Source organism: Podarcis melisellensis, assembly GCF_964234715.1.
Source record: "Podarcis melisellensis genome assembly, chromosome: 9".
In the NCBI taxonomy this organism is placed as follows: domain Eukaryota; kingdom Metazoa; phylum Chordata; class Lepidosauria; order Squamata; family Lacertidae; genus Podarcis; species Podarcis melisellensis.
The window spans coordinates 44606054-44631796 of record NC_138541.1 but is presented as its reverse complement, the minus strand read 5'-3'; the positions used below and the strand labels follow the sequence as shown (position 1 = coordinate 44631796).

Here is a 25743-nt window from a genome sequence, read left to right as displayed (position 1 = left end):
TGGAGCTGGCTTGTATGTATTTACTTGACATTGCCATGTTAACGCACTTTGTGTTTAGAAAATGCACGTATTTTTGAAAGGATGTGAACAGTTCAAGGCAGCTTCCTGTTGCAAGTTGTATCTGGCAAGTGTTAAGTTGTTTTTTGTTTGCAAACAATGGCAGTCTCTGTAATGAAAACCTGAACTTTTATCTTCTTGCTCTGCAGATATAGAGTTGTGGTATCGTATCCTCCTCAGAGTGAAGCTGAGCTTGAACTTAAAGAAGGAGATGTTGTTTTTGTACACAAAAAACGTGAAGATGGTTGGTTCAAAGGCACATTGCAGCGAAATGGAAAAACTGGCCTTTTCCCTGGCAGCTTTGTGGAGAGTATCTGAGATTTGTTTCAAATATTTCAAATCGCACAGCACTATAAAATAGCACAAATATTTTACAAGAGATAGTGCAGCCATTGAAGACTTTTTAAATGTCTGTAATATAAACAAATTTATATTTATGTTTTCCAGTATCCCACAGCACAATTTTGCCATAAAAATATGATGAGAGACTTGCTGGGTTTTTTTATTATTATTTTGAATTTTAAAGTGTAATGTGTGCCTTGTAATGTCTGACCTCACACTACACAGGAAGATTTCTTCCAAATATGTAACACAAAAGAGCAATTGTTTACAAGGCTGTAACTAATTTATTCTTAATTTTCTAAACTTGAATTCTGTTTAATAGCTTAATCTTTGTGATTATGATTAACAACTTATTAATTTATGAAATGAGAAAAGGAGAAGCTGGATTATCTCCTTAGATACAAAGGCATAGTTTCTGACAGATTGCTTTCTCCCACTGTGCGTGACAGTGAAGTGAGTTTGTTTTATGGGGTAATGTTGGCTGTAATGATGGTGATGTGGTGTCAAATTGAACCTGCAAACTGGGATAAAATGGTACCGTGAACTTTTCTTATTTTGGGTGAGAAACTATCTGTCAATGGACAAATCTAAATTCTCCAGACAGTGTAATATTTCTGAAAGGCAAAGCTGTAACTACAACAGAGTTAACGTTCACAGAGTGAGAATAAAAAATGGTGAAAATGCCAGGAAATGGGAAATCAACTTTCTCTAGCTTCTGCTTATTCAAGAGTTTGGGACATCTGTCAAGATACTGCTTTGTGGATCTGGCTAGTTCTTTGGCACTCACAGAATATAAATGAGATTAAAAGATGTTAACTGCAGAACAATGAGAAATAGTAATTAGCTGCAAGAGCTGGTAGAATTCAAAATTTAAATTCAAGTTGCATTCACTGTCTAAATATGCCAAGAAATGTCATTTACTTATTTTACCTTTTCAAAGTGATTTGCATGGCTGAGAGACAATTTTACAATGTTTGAGCAATAGTGGTGGTAAGTGATACACTTGTGTTTTTAAAGTAAAGGCTGTAAGAACACTGTGAAATTTTTGCTAATTTTGTAACTATTGCTACTTTCATATGTCTTAACTACTCATTGTCTTGCATGTATTACCAAATTATCACAGGCATATAAAACACTGCATGATTTATAGATTGCATTCCAGTCTCCTGTTGTGGGTTTTCTGAAGTGCCCACTTGGAGATGTTAAATCAACCAGCTGTCTGCATCACGGAAGCCACTGACCAAGACTAGTGAGTGAGTGAGTCCTAGTTATGTAAAGAGTACTCTAGAGTCCAAATATCCACATCATTCCAGCCATTAATATTTAGAAATGTAAGAGATTTGGGGAGCTTGTTCTGTGCCACATTTCAGCAAGAACATACTCCCTCTCAGTTCCCCCCCTTGCTGCCTTTTCACTCTTATTCATCAAGAAATTAACTTATTTATAACCATGGGGGGCTGGGGCAGAAATGGGGGTGCACATTCCCATCTCACTCCTTTTTTCTAGCCACCACACTGAAGCATGGGGACAAAAAAACAACAACTTTGACGTTGCAGGGGTGATAAATAGAAGATTGTGTTCTAGCTTGATTTGTGACTCTTGTTATACATTCACTTTCAGATAAAATACAAAGTTCTTGGAGCTTTTTTCTTTTTGTAACAGCCACCTTTTCAAGGGAGTGAGAGGGGTCTAAATATACTCAGCCCAACGACTAGTCTTTCCATGTCCAACTATTAATCTTCCCTCTTCCTCTCCATTCTAACTAAAGTGACTGGGGAAGCTAAGGGAGTGGATGACAGATTAGAAATGACCTTTTTGTCACTTGCACAGTCTTCTAGTCCCCTTAAACTGTTTCTTGGCTTCTGAAACAGCTACCCAGCTGGGAAAGCCAAAAGGGTGACATTGGAGAGATTTGTCACCCTTAGGTACATTAGTCTTGGCCTCTGATATCTCTCAACAATAGCAAGAAATGTGGAATTAAAGAGAGGCAAGTTAGCAACTGACAGACCAGATCTTTGGTGCCTGGGAACTGTCAGTTACTAACCCTAAATGGATCCTGTACAAAAAACCCTCTACTATTTCCAGGGCTTTTAAAAGCCATTTGGCACTGAGTGATCCATTCTATACATACAAGGTTGTCTTTTATACCATTGCTTGACTGCAGCAATCTCATTATGCCATGCTCAGCTGAACCTATTCCTACATGAGATTTAACTAACTGTTACCACCCTTTATTCTGGTAGGGTCCTGCTTCTTTAGCAATAGGGAAAATTTTTAGTTAGTGCAGATTGTCTTGCTGGAGATACGCTGTCTGCCCATGATATAGCTGCTAAGAAGTTAGTTATGAATAAAAGCAGGCAGCTGGCACCTTTTCCCCTACTTTCAGAATTGGTGGACTTGGAAAGTTCTTATTCCTTTCCAGAACTGAACTTGCAGCACAATATAATTAAGGGAGATATATGCAATATAAAGGAGAAAAATATACTCTAGCTGATGGTAGGCTAATGATTTTCTGATACAAAACACAACTGATTTTTTACTTTACACATGGGGAGGAAATTATTAGCTGAAGGATTTTCTTGCAATATCAAGTAGTTTCATGATAGTCTTCATATAAATTATATTGTTGGAACTGAAATCATTTTTAAATTAACACCCATACAAGACACTGTACAACTCAATTCTTGTGGAATTTAGAAAAATTAGTTACTTGAATATTCATGTGATATACAAGCTAATGAAATGAACTTTAGTTCAGCATAACTTGACACTAATGTGTCAAACCTTATTTTCACAAATTAGTGTTTTATATATTAAAAAGACTACTACGGATAATTTTTCTCTTCTCCATAAGGTAGAATATCTGTGTGACACAGGTACCTCTATTCATAGGGTTTTATTATGTAAAGTCTATCAAAATATAAATTAATATGATAGTGTTGTTAGATATAATACATTTTCTAATGACTTTTTAATAAAAGAAATCACTTTTTGTTTTTAAGGGCTTGTTACACAACAGTACAACAATGACAAAAAATGCAGTTTTCTATGCCTTGTGACCTTTATAAAGTTGTGGGAGTTGGGTTAGGGTTTTTTCGCTTGTGTGTAATCCAGTGTATGAACAAAAAACCTTTACATTCATTTTGTGTTTTTCCTTAAAAGAGATTCTGTGAAAAAAATTTAGTGTCTATATTTAAAGTCCAGTGAATGTTATGTGTTTTTCTCTGTTAAATTTCCATTCCTAATAAATATTTTCTTAGCAAACATCTGAAACCCAGTGTGTGTGTGTATGTGCATGAAAGACTTGTGATTACTTAAGGCTAATAGTCAAATAATATATGTTTTGTTAATCTGTATTCATTAAACCAAACAATAAAAAGTCCCCCCCCCCATCTAGTTAAGCTATGTAAGATGAATTACAAGCAGAAATAAGTCGTAATATGGCTATAAGGTAAATGGAGATGACCTAGGTGATGAGCTCCATCTCTGTCTGATTCTATTAATATCTGTAGGAGGTAGTTCCTGTGCCAAGCTGCTCATGCTTTATTAAATCAGTCTAGGTCTGCTATATGCATACCATTAGGTACTTCAGAGCTGTTTGTGCACAGAGGATATTCCCTGTACAGGTGAAGAATCTGATACAGTTGGATGGTATACTTCAATTTCCAATAGCATAGATGCTTGGGCGATTTTTAAAAATGAAAATGACATTAAAGAAACCCAAAGGACACTGTAAGAACTCGTTTTTAGAGAAAATGTGAAGCACAGGGAATATGTTGCCAGTAAGATCATTTTAATGTGGTAATCTGTTTGGGGGTGGGGGAGCATACATTCACTTAAAGATTTGAAGAGCCAGATGCAAGAAGGCAGGAGACTTTAAGTGGAGAAGAGCAGGCTGCCAAGAGGAGGCCAGGCACTTGTGCCCATCAGCTGTGATGCAGGAGTGGGTACTCACCACAAAATGTGACTTTGACTGCAGAGGTTTTGGTAATAGGTGGTATTCAAAACACAGACTTTTTATAGTTGGCTGCCCCCCACCCCAACTCCCAAACCATGTAAAATGGACATTTTTGTAAATAATGATTTCATCATATTGAAGAAAAAGTCTACCTTGGATACAAAGATCAGTAAAATGAAATTTATACCCAATGAATGGTTCTTTTTTTTTTTAAAGAGAAATTGAAATAATTTCAAAATTTGCACAGAGGCAGAGAAAAATTAAGCTCCAAAAAGCAACACAAAACAAATTGCTTACTGTTAAACAAGAAAACTGCCTTAATTTTCTATAAGTATTATTGCTCCAATGTTTGGCATGCTTGTAGAAGCTGAATATCTTTGCAGGGACTGTGAAGGAATGAAACAAGGAAATGAGAAGGGGAAAGCATATAGTTAAAGGAAACTAACCAAGTGGAGTCCTTGAAAGAGGGACAAGGCAGAGAACTTCCACTTTCTGAACACTGCCCAGTAGACCAGTGTAGATACTGCATGTTTTCAAACTCGCAGTTCCATTTTTGACTTGGCTACCTGTCCAGTCATAGCAGTCAAGGCATGTAACAAATTTTATTCTAACTCAAGAATTCCCTCAATAAGAAGGGAAAGTTAATGATGACAGAAGACAGAGGAGCATCAAGATACTGTAAAATAAATGGACTGAAGCAATTTCTATAAAAGATTCGTGGATGAGGTCACATAACATGTTTTCAACGTGATAATTGCAATTATTGATTATCTTAATGCGTGAACTGCTGTCAATATTTACTGCATGACTGGACATCACAGATCATTGCCTCTTAATCATGCAAATAGGCAATTAGCCAACTAGGTGGAAGGTGAAATTATCACTAAGTGTTTCAGCATTTTATTATGCAGAGAGCATATACATTATATAGAAATGACACAATTTCTGCCCAAAGCAATTATAGTTTGAGAGAACAATAGAGGAGGAGAGGATAAAGGAATGATTATAATGTAGCTGTAGAAAATTTAACATCTGGTATCAGGCAATAGAGAAAACAAATGTATGCTAACCCAGGAATTACTTCATAGAATATGTGGGGCTTGGGAATAGATTTGTGGCAACATAATGTAGTTGAATTTATGGATAAATAACTTTACATTTAATGTGCTGAGTTTGCTTGGAGAAAAACAGGGTAGGATAACATTTAGTAGGCAATTTTACAATGGTAAAGGATAATAATGCAAGGAGGAGATGCAGTTTTGTTTCATGTGCCATGTCATGGCTATACCTGCAACTCTGTTGACAATGGGAGTTTTTAATTTTTGATGTTTTACTGTGGTTTTATAATTTGTTGAAAGCCATCCAGGGTGGCTGGGGCAACCTAGTCAGATGGAAAGCATATAACGTTGTTGTTGTTGTTGTTGTTGTTGTTGTTGTTGTTGTTGTTGTTGTTATAAATGGGATGTTCATGTGGAAAGCACGTACCTCTGCAGGATGCTATGCAGCCTGACATCACTTTTAAAGGGTTCCAAATTTATGTGCCCAGACCTCCATGTCCAGTGTTCACTTACAATGCACACAAATACCTAGTGAACGCTGATGTCATGAACAGGTAAGACACCAGGGAAGGGGAAGAAGAGCCCAGCGAGGAGCGTAGCCATGATTGGTACACTCTGGGACAAGCTGAAGAGGGAGAAGGGGAGGTGGGGGACTTAGGAGGAACTCAGTGGACATTAGAGGACATCAAAGGGACAGCCAGCAGTTCCTGGAAGCCAGGGGGAGTGGTCCCATCACCAGAACCAGATATGCCCCCTTCTTTGAAAACTCAACAGTCTCTGAGGCGTCGTGAACAGTGGGAAGTAGGCTTTAAGAGACTGAGGCAGGCGAGAGAACACAGCCCAGCTTACTAGTTGATCAGGTGAAGATCATGGGACTTGATAGGTCCAGGAGGAGGTTTGTGGTCACTCAGCTGGATTAAGCTCAGGTCAGGTGAGGATCACATGCTTCGCTAAGGGGAGAGGCACAGCTACTCAGCTGGAGCTAGCTCAGGTACATCAAAGAAGACTAGGAGGAACAAAAAAGATCAGCAAGGCAGAGACTCTGTGTCTGCTCAACCTCCACCATTGATGGACCACAGCTTGACTGTTTTGGGAGCGCCACCAGACCGCGATTTCAGGACTGACCTTGGACTCCAACTCTGGATCCTCTTCAGAGACTGAAACCTGGCCTTACGGTTTGACTTTAAACCTTTCTCGTTGCATTGTACTGTCTTGACTCCTCTCTAGCATTGCCCTTGGGGCTGTTGCCACTAGCACTTTCTTCTTAGAGTACGCTGCTTGCTCTGTGCACTGTTGGGACTTAGCTCAGAGTGTGTGGGGTTCAGAACAGCTAGGCAAATATACAGTGGCCAGCACATTGATTGAAAATCACAGAGCCACATGTAAAACCACCACCCCTCTTTTCAGTCACCCAGAATGCCTCTAACACTTCCTGCACAACTTCCCGCTGCAGAAATAACTCCCATTTAATTCATACAAAGTATTCATACAAAGACTCACAAGTTCTCTTCCATTCATGGCCATCTCAAGGTGACAGCAAGTATTCTTGACCAACGTTTGCCAGCTCCCTCTGATACTAGGATGAATAGGCTTCTTCTGATCTTTAGAGATGTGCATACTCGTCCAAAATTTGTGGCTATGGCCTCTTGAACAACAAAAACCTAGCATGCCTGCATGACAGCTGTTAGAGAGAGGCGCAGAAGTCAGATGTTTATTATACGGTTTTCTTTGCACTGGAACAAAACTAATTAAAGGGTTGTGCTTCTCCCTCCCCCTTCTCTTTCCTAATTGCTCATTCTTAGAAATCCTTGTTTTGTTCATCATCCCCACCTCTTTCCCCCCCTCCCCACCCCTTGAGTATTTGAAAAATCGTTCTGGATCCGCATCATATTTACATAATTTGAGCATGAGCGGCATGCTACACTACATTAGTTCAAATGATGAATAAGCCAAACTAATTGGGGCATGCAGTAGGCAGACACAGAATAAGGTTCACTTGGCATGTATGCTGTAATCAACTGCCGATTTTGAGAGAGAGGGGGGAAATAAATGGGGGTGGGTTCTTATCTTGTTCTACCAAATGAAACATGAAATTAAGCATCTAAATTGGTGTTTTTTGTTCCTTATAATACATCAAAAACAAAACACAAAGCCCTGCTGTGTAATGTTGTGCAAGGGAGCACATCTGGTTCATTGCTTCTTAAAAATTCAAACTCTGATCTCTCTCCCCACCCCAAATAAAACCAAAATGCCAGGTTGAAACAAGCTTGTTTCCTTTTATAATGTGCCTAATTATATAAGGGGTTGCGGGAACTTGGAATAGTTCTGTGGTGGGAAGGATCAATTCTATATTGTAAGGACTACTGTAAGTAGTTATGGGCTTAACTCCCAGGTAGCATAGCTGATGTGGTTTTCTTCCTTTCCTTCTTAGTAGTAGGCAGTTGTATCTTGCAGCTATGATAGCTTCACCACTTATCTACCCTGAAAGTTGCACAACATGCTTAGTTGACTATATTAAAAAACAAGAATGCCTCACCCTTAGGTTGTCTTTTTTTTGTCAATTTTTAAAATTGAATTTTAATAACAAACAGGTTTTGGGGTGTGGGAAGTAAAAAAAATTAAAGTGGTCAGAATCACTTTGTATAGGATGCAGCTTTGTGATTTACAGAGTCAATAACAGGACATACCAAAATAAAAAGGGATCATTACAAAGAGTTCCAATGGTCTAAATGAAAATCATTACTAATTTTTTTTGTTTTTTAAAAGAAGATAAAAGAATTGGACTTTACTAAACTGTCACACTTGCATAGTTTTTAACCAAGAATCTACATTATTTAGATCAAAAGTCTTCCATAACTTGGCAGTTGTCGCCTGGGCCACTGTCAAAAGAGGTGAAATCAGCTCCTTATTATCAGCGTCCCAATCCAAATTGACAAATTCAAAAGAGCTACACAATGAATCTTGTTGTTCACAATTATGTTGGCTATGTTTGGGCTGTGCTGTCACCAATATGCTGATGACACTCAGCTCTATCTGCTGATGGATGGCCACACCGACTTGGCCCCGAACACACTGACCAGATGCTTGGAAGCTGTGACTGGATGGTTTCGTGGGAGCCGATTGAAAATAAATTCTTCGAAGACAGAGGTCCTATGGCTGGGTCGGGATGGCATGGGGATGAGGGACCAACTCCCTTCTCTTGCGGGGGCCCAATTAGTGCCATTGCCTTCCGTTAAGAGTTTGGGTGTAATCCTTGACGCCTCCCTTTCCATGGAGGCGCAAGTTACAGCAAAAGCCAAGGCAACATTTTTCACCTTTGCCGCATCAAGCAGTTGGTCCCTTGCCTTTCCTGCCCCAACCTGGCCACAGTGATCCATGCGACGGTCATCTCCAGGCTTGACTACTGTAATTCGCTCTACGCGGGGCTGCCCTTGAAGCTGACCCAGAAACTCCAGAGGGTGCAGAATGCTGCAGTGAGGCTCCTCACGGGGTCTCTGCCATGGGAGCATATTCACCCAGTGCTTTTCAAACTGCACTGGCTCCTGGTAGAGTACAGGGTCAGATTTAAGGTGCTGCTTTTGACCTTTAAAGCCCTTCACAGCCTAGGACCCTCGTACCTACGGGACCGCCTCTCCCGGTATGCCCCACGGAGAGCCTCAAGGTCCATAAATAGCAACACCCTAGTGGTCCCGGGCCCTAAGGAAGTTAGATTGGCTTCAACCAGAGCCAAGGCCTTTTCAACTCTGGCTCCGGTCTGGTGGAACGCTCTGCCTCATGAGACCAGGGCCCTGCAGGATCTGATTTCTTTCCGCAGGGACTGTAAGACAGCGTTGTTCCGCCTGACCTTTGGCTTGGAGCCAATTTGATTCCCTCCCTCTCTTTCTTTTTTCCTTTCCTTCTCCTCCTGCGATGAGGCTAAATTTTAATATTTTAATATTTCAATATTTTAATGTTGTATTTTAATTTTGTTTTTAAGTTGTAATCATTCAACTTGTTTTTATTATTGCTTGTAAGCCGCTCTGAACCCGGCCTTGGCTGGGGAGGGTGGGGTATAAATAATAATAATAATAATAATAATAATAATAATAATAATAATAATAATAATAATAATAATAATAATTCTGACATAACATTACGGCACTTCGAAATTGCAGGCTGACATAACAATATCTTTTTTTTTGCATGAATGTGCATGTCTGGAAGCTGCGCCCTGCCTATGGGTAGCCTTAAACAGGAATAGCAGTACCTTACAGAATAGATACATACCAACTAGTGCAGTACTTTTTTCTGAACATTTACAGTCCGCACAGGGATTGGCACAGTTCCCTTAGAAATGGCAAATACAGCTGTACTGATTCACCTGTATTGCACCTGATTAAATTGTTGGGATACCCATGCCCTTATCAACTAGAAGACCTCAGCACCTTTTGTTAACTCAGAAGTCACTGTTCGTGGTCCCCCATGGCTCAGATGCATGAATGCAGCTATGCATTCAGTACTGTCAGCTAAACGCTGTGGAACTCCTGGTGGAGGTTAGACAGACTGTTGAATTTCAGATGCTTGATGAAGACCTGTTTATTTCAGCAGGCATTTGAAGTAAGTTTCTCATGGGTAGGAGTGGTCAGTTTTAACTGATCTGATCTTTACTGTATATTTTGTAACTTTACTGTACACCACTTACAGACTACAATGTTAAGGGCTATGTAAATTCTTGCTTTAAATAAATATTCTGACATGCAGATATTCTCTGTCTGAATGTGCAGATCATTCAACATTTCACAGGCGGAATTGGGGCATTTGCATAGCTGGAATTTTGCTTTTTCCTTTCTTTCTTTTTACATCAACAATATATTTTTTCAACACCTACAGTACATGTTATTATTACACTCTTGCCTGTTTGTTATTTGTGGTATTAACTTTATTTGTAATAGCCTGACCAGTAATGTTTTTAATATATATACAACAAATCTCAGTGCACCATTGATCACACTAATAGCATTTCTAATGTACCCCAGAAAATCTCCAAAAGCAAAATAGTAGAGTATCAGAGACAGATATTTAGCTGGGGCAGATACTGGTAAATAGGGACTGTCCCTGATAAACAGTTGGAGCAGTTGCTGGTAATGCAAAATAAAATGTTAATTTGGAGAAATGTATAAATGGAAGATGATGGGGGAGAGATGGGTAATACTGTGTTGAAACCAGCTGGAGTTTTTATCATATATGGTTCAGTAAAAGGAGAGGGAAATGTATTCATGTGTGAAGATTTATTTACCTTACTTAATGCACTGAGAGAAGGAAGGTGGCATATCAATTTGTATAGAACATATTAAATCTTTTTTTTTTAAACTCCCTGCTGTGGGTAGTTTGAAGGCTGCAGTGATACTAGCTTGTCTCCACTCCAGGCTAAATGAGAGAAAGAGAGTCCGTTTCTGACTGAGAATGGAGCAGAAATAAGATGGTTTCTGAACCGCTGTTTGAATTCTGACCACATGCCACATGGTAGGAACTCGTGGCTGGCATCTGGTGGTCCATGATGTTCCTTCAGGTGAAAGCAGTAGCTTTAGGGATGAACTCCTAGGTTTGCCTTTGTCCCCATGGGGAAGCCAACTGGGAACGTGCTTCTGTGTGCCACAGTTCGAGTCGGGCTAGAGACATTTTGCTGCCTGAGGCAAAAGACAAAATGGCACCCCTGCTAGGGCTGGCCCAGCTATTAGGTGGGGTGAGGCCATTGCCTCAGGTGGTGGAAGCACCTCAACGCCTTCCACAACCAGCAAAGAAGTGGCACCGGCATTGGCACCAATTTCAGGTGAGATCTTGCTGAAATCGGCACTGATGTTGGCGCCACTTCACCACTGGTAGCAAAGCTAGCAGGGTGGGCAGCATTATACATACAAAAGCCAACCCAATGGCTGAATCTTTATTTAAACAATTTGTATACCGCCTAATCACAGTCGTCTCTAAGTGGCGTATGATAAGACAAAAAACAAGTTAAAACTATAAAAATCAGAGTTCGTTTCAAAAGCATGCGGGCATTTAGCACTAGCAGTGGGATGGCTTGCTTCACCTGAGTGACAGAAGACTAGCTTAGCGCAGTGGTAAGGAATCGGAGACAATGGGAATTGTAATCAAATGATATCTGCAGGGCCACTGATTCCCCACCACATGAAGTAGGGAGAACAAGGAGGTAGGCCTTATGGCACATGGAGATCTGTCATCAAACAGGAGGTAGTGGCTGATGGAGGTGCTGTTGCTGCTCCACAAATAAAGGTAAAGTAAGGTAAAGGACCCCTGGACAGTTAAGTCCAGCCAAAGCCGACTGTGGGGTGCGGCATTCATCTTGCTTTTCAGGCTGAGAGAGTTAGTGTTTGTCCACAGACAGCTTTCCAGGTCATGTGGCTGTGCTACTGGTGCACAGAGGACTGTGGCAATTGCCAGAGCGCACAGAAATGCCTTTTAACTACCTCCCGCCACAGTACCTATTTATCTACTTGCACTGGTATTCTTTTGAACTGCTAGGTTGGCAGAAGCTGGGACAGAGCAATGGGAGCTTACCCTGTTGTGGGGATTCAAACCGCCAACCTTCTGATCGGCAAGCCCAAGAGGCTCAGTGGTTTAGACCACAGCGCCAACCGCTCCCTCTTGCCCCACATATACTCTGGTAGCAGATGCTGCCTGTGGCAGCCAACTAATTAGGATGGCCACACATTGCCAAAAAAGAGGACATAGGTTTGCATAAGTTGTGCATGTTCTAATTTATATGTATGGATGCACATTTAGAAATAATTACTATAATTAAAACAGAAATAAATCTCATCATAAACTCGTGAACTGCCTATAGAATTGAAACACAAATCTTTCCCCCAAATCATCCTGGAAACTGTAGTTTATGCACCGCCCTTAACAAACTATATTTCCCATGTTTTGGGGGTGAAAGGCACATGCTTTCTTTTTTTTTTTATAAATATTTATTAAGATTTTTAAAGAAAAAAAAAGGTACATTAATAATAAACAGTATTGTTTTGCTTTAACAAAGTTTCATGTCATCTTTGAACTTCCTCACGCCTCCCGCTCCCATTTACATCATTAATAAATTTTTGTCAAGCAAATTATCATCTTATTTCCAACTTGTGTACCAATAAAATACATTAAAATAATTCTCCTTCAACTTTGTTTCTCTTAATCTCTCTTATCATCATTTCCTGATCTATTTTAGTGATGGCCAATTATTTATAACCAAGCATCTTTTTTAACATTCCATTAAGTCACAATATTTTTGTAAATAAGTCTTAAATTTCTTCCAGTCCTCTTCCATCCTTTCTTCTCCCAGGTCTCGGATTCTGCCAGTCATCTCCGCCAGTTGCATATAGTCCATCAGTTGCATCTGCCATTCTTCCAGTGTGGGTAGATCTTGAGTTTTCCAATTCTTGGCAAGTAGTATCCTTGCTGCTGTTGTCGCATACATGAAAAATGTTCTATCTTTCTTTAGCACCTTCTGGTCGACAATGCCCAGGAGGAAGGCCTCTGGTTTCTTAGTGAAGGTATACTTAAATACCTTTTTCAACTCATTATATATCATTTCCCAGAAGGCCTTCACCTTAGGGCAGGTCCACCAGAGGTGGTAGAATGTTCCTTCATTTTCCTTACATTTCCAGCATTTGTTATCTGACGAATGGTATATTTTGGCAAGTTTAACTGGGGTCATGTACCATCTGTATATCATTTTCATTACATTTTCTTTCAAAGCATTACATGCAGTAAAATTCAACCCAGTGGTCCACAACCTTTCCCAGTCCTCAAACATAATGTTATGCCCAATGTCCTGTGCCCATTTTATCATAGCCGACTTAACCATTTCGTCTTGTGTATTCCATTTCAACAGCAAGTTATACATTCTTGAAAGTACCTTAGTCTTAGGTTCTAACAGTTCTGTTTCCAACTTCGATTTCTCCACCTGGAATCCTAACTTTTTGTCACTTTTAAAGATTTCCTTGATCTGAGCGTAGTGTAACCAGTCTCGCACTTTATCCTTCATTTTCGAAAGGCACATGCTTTCAGTGTATAATGTGTTCATCACAGCCAGTGTTACTCAAATGCCTTGAACTCTGGGCTCTCTTTTTTTTAAAAAATGCTGCTTTGCTTTCTTCTTCCAGGATCAACCATCTGTTCTGCAGGTGATCCCTGCACATCTCTGCATAGGTACAGCCTGCTGCTGCAGGCAAAGATGATAACTCATCCACGTAGAGCAATGCATTTCTCCCAAGCAGATTAGTGGCAGCTGCTGTAATTCAAAGCTTCAGGGGCCAGAGGTGCCGGGGCGGGGGGGGGAGAGGGGGGCAAAAGGGCTCTGCATGAGTGCCTCCAGAGACTGTTACTATGTTGCAGGGGAAAGGGGCACGCAAGCTTTAGGTTCGTAAATCTAAGTGTTCTAAAGCGCTCTGTCACCCTAGCGCCACAAATCCACTAAAACAAAAAATGAAAAGAAAGAAAACAGTTTGTAAAAAATGATGGGGAAATCCACTGAAAGGTGTGGCATGAGCAAATATTTAAGGAGAAGATGTGTAAACACCTCACAAGCAAATCAGAATGAATGAATGAAGACCAGATGTAGCTTAACCACTGCGTCAGCTATATGCAAGCAAATGTGGATAATTTCTGAAGAAACGGGCCATCGGGAGGAGCCGGTGCTATCACTCTCTCCCTTGAATTTTTTTCCTCTCTGCCCGGTCAATCTTGCTTCTTTCTTGGTGACACCAATGTTGTAATGCTCACATATTTGATTTGTAGAAGGAGAGAGCGAGAGCATGAGAGACAATTGTCTCTCTTTCCCTGCACCCGGAGGGAATGCCTGCCCCAACCAATTTGGAGAACTCTAGAATAATATTGAAATGTCTTTTTGCTGTGGGTTTGCTGCCCCAGGGTTGGATATGGAATGTGGCAAGCTGGAAACGGTGCCCAAGTCTCGTTTGAAAGAATCCTCATGAAAACCAATGAAGCCAAGGTGTTTCTTCCCTGTTTAGCTGTGCACTCCTTGGACCACTGTAGCAAGATAATTGCCATTCAACTCCACTGCCCCATCAGTAAAATGCTCTCAAAACCACAGGTAGTGCTGATTATGAATGAAGACAAGCATTGCTTAGCTCCCAAGGAGGCACACTTGAGCAGATCATTCATCTTTACACTTGGATTACTTATATTTGTATGGTTTGGGTTCCATCTTGCTTTCATCAGGAACATGTTGCTTCAGGTTGAGGGGGATAATAAAAATATGTTGCCCTCAGGCATTTTCTTAGCATTGACTTACTTTTTCTTTTAAGCAGCTCTGACATACCTGAGCTAAGACTGTGCCCCCAAACGGTTTGGTGAATTCAGCTTTAGTACTAAACACATGTGCATATGCCTTACGCATATCTAAATAAGAGTTGAAGCATTTGTCTCTGCCTGGTTAAATTGGCTTGCCCTTACCTTCATACTTCAAACAGATGTAGTTGTCGCCTGGTCAAATGCTGATTTAACGTTCAGCGAAATGTTTAGTTTTGCCCTTCTTTTCTGTGCTTTGGATAAGCTGTTGACCTTTTTTATTGCTAAAAGCACTGCTTGAACATTTGAGGACTTAACATTTACCTGTTGCCTTTTAAAATAAGACAAACCAGTTTTTATTATTAAAAACTTCTGAGAGGAAAGAAGGAGGTGCATTTGTGACTCACTGGCACTAGCCAATCAGTGCTCTGTACAGCTAGGCTCTGCGGCAAATATTAGGAATGCAGTGGTACACACAGGTGGGCATGTTTTCAAACTAGTGTGCAGCAGCGTTCTCTTCCCCTCCCTTCAGTCAGTGTTTCCACAGACCTTTAAAAAGGGAGGGGGGAGAATAATCTTGCAGTCTTTTGCAAGACTGGCTGGAAACTGGTATGTTGATATACTGATATACAGAGGATACATGTTGGTGTGCAAAGGGGACAGAGTAGTTTACTGCTTCTTATTTTGCCAATTTCATTCATAGACAAGTTAAACATGGTGAGCAGGAGTGGCATAGCCCTATAATATCAGCAGATCCGTTCCATTAGGAGGTGACCTGCCAAAGAACTGTCTTTGTATGTATATATGCAGCAGGTATATGAGAAATGCATTTTCAGATTAGAACCATTCCAGCAGAATTGTGTTTTAGATTGACGATTGGTGTTGAACAGGGGCGACACGGGGATGATGTTGTGTGTACAGCACCCCAAAAAGGTTCCTACACCCAGCACTGAATGTACAGTATTGCACAGTGTGAACTCACCTTATGATAGGCCCTTAATCTCCAGAGTTCACTTTGAGAGGGAGTGATTTGTATATTAATAGGCAGCCTTACTTGGCAGCAAATCCATTGATCTCAACAACATGTACGTTAAAGTCAGGCTGCTTTGGGTCGCATCATAACTGATCCTGTGTGAACGAGCACATTCATGCACAAACAAACCAGGCCTCTAGAATTGGGGGTGGGTGGGTGAAATATTTAAATTTAGTTCTCTGAGGAAGATGTCTGTCCTAAAATAACTGTATTCAGCAATGCCCAAGAGCTCATGAGAGACTCGGTCACTTTTTGAATACCAACCATATATTTGATGGGTTCCAAATTGCAGAGTGCAACTTGGCTTTTTGAAGAGTCTCTCTTGTGGTTAGCTGCTGCATGGTTTTCTCACGGCCTATCAGTGCACACATGGGACAGGAGATGAGTCAGCAGCTGAATCACTTTAAAGTGGTGATCAACCATACCAAAAGGGATGTGCCCTGGGTCAGATTGTTTATTTCAGCTGGCTGGGATTGTTGATGCAACTGAAGGACCTTAGACCAAGAGGTTTACTTAAACAAAAGTGGGGAGGATGTTTAAAATGTAGTTTCCCTCTTGATACTAAGCAATCTCAGCTCCATTCTTATAATTTTCATAGAAGAAAATTATTGGTTGGCGCTTTTTCTTACCTGTTTTTCAAAAGCGCTATCCTGTGAATAGAGTTGATTTGGAGTATCTAGTGACCGCTTTTTAATAGACTAGATAATGCATATGGATTTATCCCATTCTGTGCCAGTTCTAGAAGTTAACCAAAAGAGGCTCATGCCAATTTAGTACTGATTTTCTTCTCCCAAGTCCTGCCCCACGCAACACTCTGTAATTGTGCAATCCTATATCTTGAAATGAGTAAATCCTATTAAGTTAAACAGGATTCCCAAGTAAGAGTGTATACTATACAGTGTATAGGATTGCAGTCTTAATCCTAAATTTATTGGGGTGCATGTAGGTTACTCAGAAGAAATGTAAACATACTCTTTACATGGTCAGGGTGTTGTTTATTTTAACTGTGCTTCCTGTAGCAGGTGTGTGTGTGTGTGTGTGTGTGTGTGTGTGTGTACGATACACCCAGGACTGCACTCTAGATCATGCATTGAATGTTTGAGTTCTGCCTTGAAATATGCAAATTCCATATTCCTTTGCCTTATGCACCTCAGCTTTCTGGGCAATGGAAGAGATAAATAATTGGGAAGGGATTATATGCTATTTAATCTGGTATTTGCTTAAAGCATATTTAATTTATGTGGAATGCACTTTACTATGCAATGTCACCATGAACCATTGCTATCTGTTTCAAACCCCGGCATAATTAATCCATGACTCATGTAGGCAATGGGCAGAGTATGTGTGTGTGTGTGTGTGTGTGTGTGTGTGTTTTCTTGCAAACAGTATAACTAAAGATTGCTTGGGGCTGCTTGGAGAACCAGTCTGTGCAGTCACCATTCTCCTAAAGCATATAGACATCAAATAATTTGAATATTCTATCAAAAGGCAGTATCATACTCACACCCTTGCTAACACCTGCCACCCTAGAAAAGGTTGGGGGTGTTTGTGTTTGGGGCACATTCCAAACTGCTGATTCTGAAAGTGCAGCTTGGACTGTGGCTTCTCCTATGACTGGGTGAGGATTAAGGGGATTAAACAGGACTGTGATGTCTACTGAACAATAGAACAGAATTTCAATTCTTTGACTAATCTCTGTGAACTGGGTGGTCAGTAGTTGACTAGGTGACATATTAATTATACATTAGTTAGTTAAGAGCACAAGAGCAGTCCTGTTGAATCGGGGTCAAAGGCCTATTTCAGTGATGGCCAAACCAGGGCCTCCAGATGTTTTGGGACTACAACTCCCATCATCCCTAGCTAACAGGACTAGTGGTCAGGGATGATAGGAATTATAGTCCCAAAACAGCTGGAGGCCCAAGTTTGGCCATCACTGGCCTATTTAATTCAGCATTCTGTTCTCACAGTGGCCAACCAGATGCCTAGAGGAAGTCTGCAAGCACGACCATCACGCAATAGCACACTCTCTTCCTGTGGTTTCCAGTCTTCAGAAACATACCGCCTCCACTACATCTTATGGGAGTGAAGAAATACTTTATTTTCTCTGTACTGGATCTTCCAACATTCAACTTCACTACTTCTTCTTTGACGATCACTCATAGCTGAGTAAGATTGTCTTCCATGAATATAGTCTCAACAGTGTTGTCTGTAAGTGACTGTGGAGACCTTGGTTCTAGTATCGTGAGGTGGCATAAGACTTACCTCTATACTTTCTTCACTCTTTGCATTACCTGATTCACCTCTATCATGTCCTCCCTTACTCAACTTATTTTCTAAGCTGAATAGCACCAAATTTTGTAACTTTTTTGCATAAGCAAGTTGCTCTAGGCCCTTGAAGATTTTAAAGTTCTAAATAGAGGTTTTCAGTAGAGTTATAATGTTGGTGAGACTTAACAAAGACAAATAGAAGGGCAATTTGGCTAATGTAATATCTGTACCTGACTGGTTTTGTCCCATACCTGTATCTCACAGTTGGTAAGTTTAGCGTTCAGAGGGAATAAGTGAGACTGAATGGTGGCAGATGTGTGGGCTTAGGAGAAACACTGGAGAAGGAGTTGGGTTTTGGTATTACAGTAGCTCAGTAAAGACACAATGGAATTTGTGAAATTTAAAATAGAATAGAACAATAGCAGTCAAAGTTTCCATGACAGAAGGCTATGTCTTAGTAACCTGACCGCTGACCTAAAGGGTCAGTGCCTAGATGGGAGACTGGTGGGATATAAAGATGGGCTGGAGAGTCAATTATTGGGCCAATGTAGATACAACACCAGTAGAGCCTTTAGCAACAGCCAAGACAACAAGAGCAGACTTCAAGTGCAGGCATTCCCACTCCTCTTGTCTCCCACTTTACCTGTGGTTAAGTATTACACTGGCACTGTTGCTAACTGTTCCTCAGGAACCTCTCTTAGCTAAACAGTTTCAAAATCTGATTGAAAATCCTAGCTGCAATGGGACCCTGGTTGACCTTACCTGATGTTTGTTCTGCTAATGTTGGTGCTGATGGTTATTCCTGCTTAACTCATCCTTACATTTACCACCATCCATTGCCTTCCTGTCTTCACTAACCTCTCTCCTCTCACCTTCCAACGTATCCACAGAGTTGGTGCCACGATAAAAAAGAACCAGCTCCACTGAACGTCTGTTGGTGAGACCACCTAAACTAGGACCTCAGATATTGAGTGGACAGCATAGTACACTAGGTGGTCATTCAAGTATCCAGGTTGCAAGCCATTTAGGGCTTTATAGGTGGCTCTGTGGTCTAAACCACTGAGACTCTTGGGCTTGCCGATCAGAAGGTCGGCGGTTCGCATCCCCGCGACGGGGTGAGCTCCTGTTGCTCAGTCCCAGCTTCTGCCAACCTAGCAGTTTGAAAGCATGCCCAAAGTTCAAGTAGATAAATAGGTACCACTCCAGCGGGAAAGTAAACAGCGTTTCTATGCACTGCTCTGGTTGCACCAGAAGCAGCTTAGTCATGCTGGCCATATGACCCGGAAAAACTGTCTGCGGACAAACGCCTGCTTCCCTGGCCTGTAAAGCGAGATGAGCGCCGCAACCCAAGAGTTGTCTGCAACTGGACTTAACTGTCAGGGGTCCTTTTCCTTTTCCTTTACCTAGGTAAGAAATAGTGCCTTGACTTACAAACCAATAGGCAAATAGTATAGACTGGGTATCCATCCCCAGTCAACAACCTGCTTAGAGAACTTTGCACCAATTGAAGTTTCCAGATACATTTTAAGCGTAGCTTGGTACAGTAATCAAGCCTAGAGGGTTACCAAGGCATGGGTAACTGTGGCCAGATCTGACTTCTCAAGGAAAGGAAGGCAGCTGGTGTACCAGCTGCTAAGCTCCATTGTAAACAGAAAGATAAAGCAGAGAGAACCCACTTCCTTGGAAAACTGCTCAAGGATACCAGCCAATTGGTTTCTATATTATGCTTCAAGGTTGCTGAGCTGGCATTGTGAGCCGAATGCTAAAATAGTCTAAAGGAAATCTTGGCAACATCGGACAATGAATTTGATCAGCTTGTGCCTGCCTGATGTTAATGACGGGTAATACCCTGTGGTGAGGTCGGAAAGCTGTTAGAAGCTGGTTGGAAAAACACAGTCAAAAGAATAGCGGCAATTGGTACTGGCCCAGGGGAAAAAAGGTCATGGTTTAAAATGGAAGTCTGAAAATCAAATCACATTTGAATACATAAATCTCTGGCACACAAACTAAGAAATAGAGGTAATTCATCTAAGTTTGTATGCTGAGATAGCAACGAAACATAGCAAGTGATCCAAAGTTCCAGTCCCCCCCATCCGTATTTTAAAAAATCATTATGTGTAAATTATTATTTTGCACCCCTCTTCAGTACACACAATTATTATTAGCAAACATTAACATGCATGAGTCTGATTCTGAACCAACCCATTCTTCAATACAGAGTACTGATCCCGTATCAAGACACAGAACAATTAAAACACATCCATTTATAGTTCTTTTTGTCATTCATTATTCCTCATGAATGCAAATATTCAGTCCAAACATTGACAGCCATTTCCTTACTGTTCCCATATTCGTTTATTTATCATTCATCCACAAGTTTCTTTTCTGCAAGCCCCCCTTCCTTAAACTTGATATGGTGCACAAGTATAAAGCTTCACAACAGTGCCCAACATTTGATCTCCCATTCTACTATAGCAAGTGCCTCGGTTTCCTTCTAACTGTTGAACCATCAATAACTTTTGCTGGTGTGACTAAATGAAATATTACCTCTACTGCTGGTTTATTTCCCAATTCTTTATCCTAAATGGTTTCTGTACTATTGTAAATGTTTCTTATATGTACATTGCTTGAATTATCAGCAGTGTATGTAACTCGAGGTGCTGCTCCTTACATACTGATTTTGTCATTAAATAAATATTTGCTTTGCTGCCTTCTTTACTTGTGAAAAAAGATGTCTTTTTGTTCAAATAAATGGGCCAGAACAGACCAAGACAGATGACTTTTTGCATAGGATTCTTCCCTCCTTAGAGCATGCCGTCTCAATCAAAAGCAGAATTACTCCTTGATGGCATACCAGATTTGTTAACTCATAGAACCTTATTTCAGAACCCCCTGCTGGGAAATTCCAGATGTCCATGGGCGGCTGGAAGGATGGAAGCAATTTACTTAGCAAATGTCCTTACGGGCTGTTTTTCTTGAAAATCATGACATATGCATGTGTTATATACTGAAGGGTTTAGAAATAATTTTCTTTGAATGATTGGATTATGTCAATGGCAGGACTTTTCATCATTGTTTTAGCGCTCATAAAAAGGTCGAATTAGCAGAAACTCAGGGGAAGATGTTATATATATATAAAATTTGCAGGCAATAAGACTTAAAACAATCAGAACAGTCATTTAATATTCCAGGGTAATTGGTGCTAGTTATTTGGTTTTAGAATCATTATGCAAACAAAGTTCTAGATCAGCTTTCACCAAGTTTGTACTTTACAGACATTTTGGAGTATAACTCCCATCAGTTCCAGCCAACACAGCTATATATAATATGGACCCTCATTTGATCCTGTCTTGTTTGAACAAACCACATTTTAAAAGTACCGTATTTTTCGCCCTATAGGATGCACCGTCCCATAAGGCGCACCTAGTTTTTTTGGGGGGAAATAAAGGGGGGAAATTATTCCCCCCCCAGGCGTGGGGCTGGGGCGGGGGAGGCCAGAGCTTCCCCCGACCCCAGCCCCCAAACAGGCAGCTCTCTGCAAGCCGTGGGAGCCCAGTGCTGGCTCCCGCTGCTTGCGGAGAGGTCCGCGAAGCCTGGAGAGCGAGAGGGGTCGGTGCGCACCGACCCCTCTCGTTCTCCAGGCATCAGCGAAAGCCTGCATTCGCCCCATAGGATGCACACACATTTCCCCATCATTTTTGGAGGGGGAAAAGTGCGTCCTATAGGGCGAAAAATATGGTAACTAGTGTACCAACATCTTGGACAGAACTCTGGCTGGTTTAAAAGCAGAGAATGATGCTTCCAATCTCATCCTTAGTGATGTGCCAGAGGAAGAAGGGATGGGCATGCAAGCCCAAAGCTTGTGCACATACCAAACCATAGTTTAGGTTACATCCACAAGACTGCAACTCTAAAACTTAACTCTCTCTATATTTGTGTGTGTGTGTGTGTGTGTGTGTGTGTGTGAATGTAGCCTTGTCCTTATGCCCGACAGATCGAAATAGTGAGTGCTTTATTTTTATTTTTCATCCAGATGGTTTGATCACTCCCCAACTCCACCACTGCTACCAATTTAAAGCTCCCGACAGATAATTGTTTCATACTGACAGTTCTGACTTTGTCCAGCGGATGCAAGTCGGTTGCTTGTTTCTATTGGAGCAGATGAATTGTTTGGGACAGGGTTCCAGGGGCTCTGAATAAGGACTTGGTCAAGCGAACGCAAATGGGTTTTCTGAATATAAAAGCTTTGCATTCCAAAGACATTGCAGAGATGCTCTGCAAATTCATGCAGAAGCCTGATGCCAGCAATTAAAGTCTGGCGAGAGCATGACGTATGTGTCCTGCAACAATAGCAACTGAATGGGAAAAGAACTCCAGGTGTTCAAATAAAGGTGAAGAATTTCCATTCAAACCGGAGGACTGCAAACTCTTTAGGACACATGTTGCTACACTTAAGGCATGTCTGATTATTTTCTATATTTTTATCCCTCTTCAGACAATTATTTGTCTCCTAAAGTGGCGCACATCAATATTGCCACCAGGCTTTCAAAAACTCACAAGGCAAGGGAAAAGAAGAGGAAAGGTAGAGGAAGGAGATCTATTACTTACGTCCAGAGCAAAGGAGTGAGCTATAAGCAGGTACTTATAGCCAGGCTAGGCGAGGCTGGTCTTCTCCTGTTGGTGTTTGCTGCCCTGGGCTCACTGGGGATATAAATTCAATTAATCACCACTGCCATCAGTTGCTAAGTCAAAGTATTAATGCTTGAATGGAGGGAGGGAAGAGGAGCAGGAATTCCCAGTGGTGAAACAAAGATTTCAGCAGAGACCTCATGTTAAGCTTGCGCTGGATGTGATAAGATTAAATTGCTGGGAATATTTCTTTTGGTGCAAAAGATTTATTACCTAAAATATTACTGTGAAACTGTATTATTTATTTATTGCACAATAAATATTCCCCTTAAGTCCTGAAATGTATACATATTTCTAGGCTTTAATGAGGTGAAGCAGCTCTTTTTCCAGTCTGTAGAAGGAACTCTACACAACCCACAACTTTTGCACTCGTATTCCAACAGATGTTTGTGATATATAAAATGTCCATTTTATTTCTTCTGCATAGAAATTCTCATCAGAATTAACAGCGTTAAGATCCCAAGATCACTTTGTTCCTTATGGCAATCCTAATTTGCAACTGAGAAATGTGTAACAGCTCCTTTCACTGACTTTTAGCCGAGTTAATGTTTAAGCATCCTCATTATTTGAACCAACCCAGAGGTTAAGCCCCACAGAAAAGGATTGGCTAAGGGGGCAGAAGGGACTGCACTCAACGGCACATCCTACTTCAAGATTAAGCAAAATACTGCAGTTGGATTTGAAGGGTTTTTGGTATGCTGTGCATACTGTAAATAGGAAATTAAAAAGTGATGCATGGGGCAGGTTTTTGGGACCCACTTAGAACCTCTTTGAATAACCACAGACCTCTTCTGTAATCACCATACTTGGCTCCAACACACCCAACATTGCCCAGCACCTGCAGAATGCAAGGAAGATGGATGAAGGTGGTATGAGTAATGGCAACAATGGTCATTCTTTACCCAGTTATGTGTGGTCATTAAAGGGTTGAGGTCAGCTCCTGATGACCTGCTTATTGAACGTTCATCCTGATTTACACAAAGTTTGTGGGGAGGTGAGATGACATTGGCTATATTTATTATTATTATTATTATTATTATTATTATTATTATTATTATTATTTATTCAATTTTACATTATACATTTAAATCCAAACATTAATCATAATCATCAACATTGAGGATTCCCTGAATCCTTAGAATTCCCTCCATGGTTTCCATTATCAAACTTTTTCTACTGCATCATATAATTTCTCCATTTTTCTTAAAATAATCCATTTTACCTTAGTTTTTAATACATTACAAGTGTTACTCAAATCCTGCCAAAGTTTTTAGTTGTTTACAATATTCTTTTAGGTAAATTGTAATTTTTTCCCATTCCGTACTAAGTTTCTATCTTCCTGGTTTCTGAATTTCCGGTCATTTTCACCATTTCGGTGTAGTCCATCATCTTCATCAACCATTTGTCTCTGGTCGGGGCTTTATCTTCTTTCCATCTCTGTCATTGGCTACATTCTTGAGCGTTCATTCTGATTTGTTTGTGGGACATTTATATAACAATGCAGCACGTGATCATTATCCCACACTAGCCAGTGCATTTATTGCAAAAAGAAAAGAGTCTTTTTTGAGGAAGTGGAAGTGTTGCACGACAAATCAACTTTAATTGTGCAACATGAATTTTCTGGTATGTGATTGAATCTCCCATGAAAACAGTCTGGAAACACCATGAAGTCTGTAGTTACCTCTGTTTGGACTGTGTCTTATGCCATTTCACTTGTACTTAGGTCCATTCCCCCTTTCCTTGTCCTTCCTAATATCACCATCCTTTCCTATCTGCTAGACTTGGGTTTTCTTTTTCCTCTTTGCAAAGTTATCTTCCCAATACTAGAAGTTGATTGGCTTATATCTTCTATAGGTCTTGTGACTGGGTGTTATTTTTCTTAAGGCATGTAAAATAAGGTTAATGGGAGTTATTTTTATTGATTTTGATGTCTCAGTCCACCTTGGATTAGGGCAGGGGAACAAATCCAATTAAAGTGTTATTACGTTAAATAATGAAAATGCTGCAAATAGGTTATGTGTTAAACAGCCACAAATTCTTTGATTGCAGGGGGATTAAATTTGCCCCACTGTTAGAAATGTTTATAAGTGGATCTAAAATGTGCCCAGGAGGACAATCTTTTAATAAAACGGCTTGGCATGTTTGAAATGTCCCCAAGGGGGTGAATGTTCACAGTAATATATAAATTAACAAATCATTCAAGCAATCATTTTTAAATGTCACTTTTCATCTTCAACAACTTTCTTCCTACCTCAGTAACCCAGCTGACAGGATTTTAAAAATTGAGAATAATCATCATTCTTTACTTCTCAACTACCACTTAACTATTAGTAGAGTGGAAGAACCAATAAAAGGCTCCTTTTGTTGCATAGAGATGAAGCTCTTGACTAATGGCAGCATGAGGGAAAAAAGGGGTTAGCCACAAACTTGATGCAAAAACTAAGAAGGATTTATTCGGGAGGAAATCTGGTACAGAAAATTGATTTTTGGGAACCGAGGTCTATCATTCTTTCCCCAAGGGTTATAGCATCCATTGTAAACTCAATAACGATTCTTAAACAAAATTGCATTTGCCACTTCTTATAGCCTTGCTGCAGAAGGAGGGACATTTCTGAGCTGTGGGTATTTTGTTTCACTAGTATTGTGTGTTCTTTTTTCTACCAATTTTCTTAGGCTTAATTTTTAATGGTATTTATTATGGGCATTACTTATGTACTGAAACATTGGACCAGTTTGCACATCTCATTATGCCATGGTTTAATGTGATCTATGAACCAGGCCGCAGCAAATCTACTTATTTTGGGAGTAAGCTGTACGTAATTCAATGGGATTTACCTCTGATTCACAGGGTTTCAGTGTGTGTTAACTATACGGAATAAAACCTAGAAAACAAAACCCCCAGATCCAGCTTTTTCCAGGGCGGGGTGAGGATTGGATGTGTTGATGACTCTGCTCTGCTAGTGGGGGTCCTCTGTCAACATAAAGGTCTCCATGGAACCCAATGTAAATTCAGGTGTGCAGAGGCTACTGCTGGTGGT

At 40.5% G+C, this 25743-nt stretch overlaps 1 protein-coding gene across 3 annotated transcripts in view; it reads left to right on the top strand.

Moving 5' to 3' along the window:
* SH3RF1 (SH3 domain containing ring finger 1) overlaps window positions 1–3672 on the top strand; it is a 49502-nt gene extending 45830 nt beyond the window's left edge. For all 3 annotated transcript variants that reach the window (XM_081926007.1, XM_081926008.1, XM_081926006.1), the window contains exon 12: window positions 207–3672. In XM_081926007.1, coding sequence (XP_081782133.1) covers window positions 207–375 — 169 coding nt within the window. In that variant the 3' untranslated portion in view covers window positions 376–3672. The remainder of the gene's footprint in view (window positions 1–206) is intronic.
* The last annotated feature ends 22071 nt before the right edge of the window (window positions 3673–25743 follow it).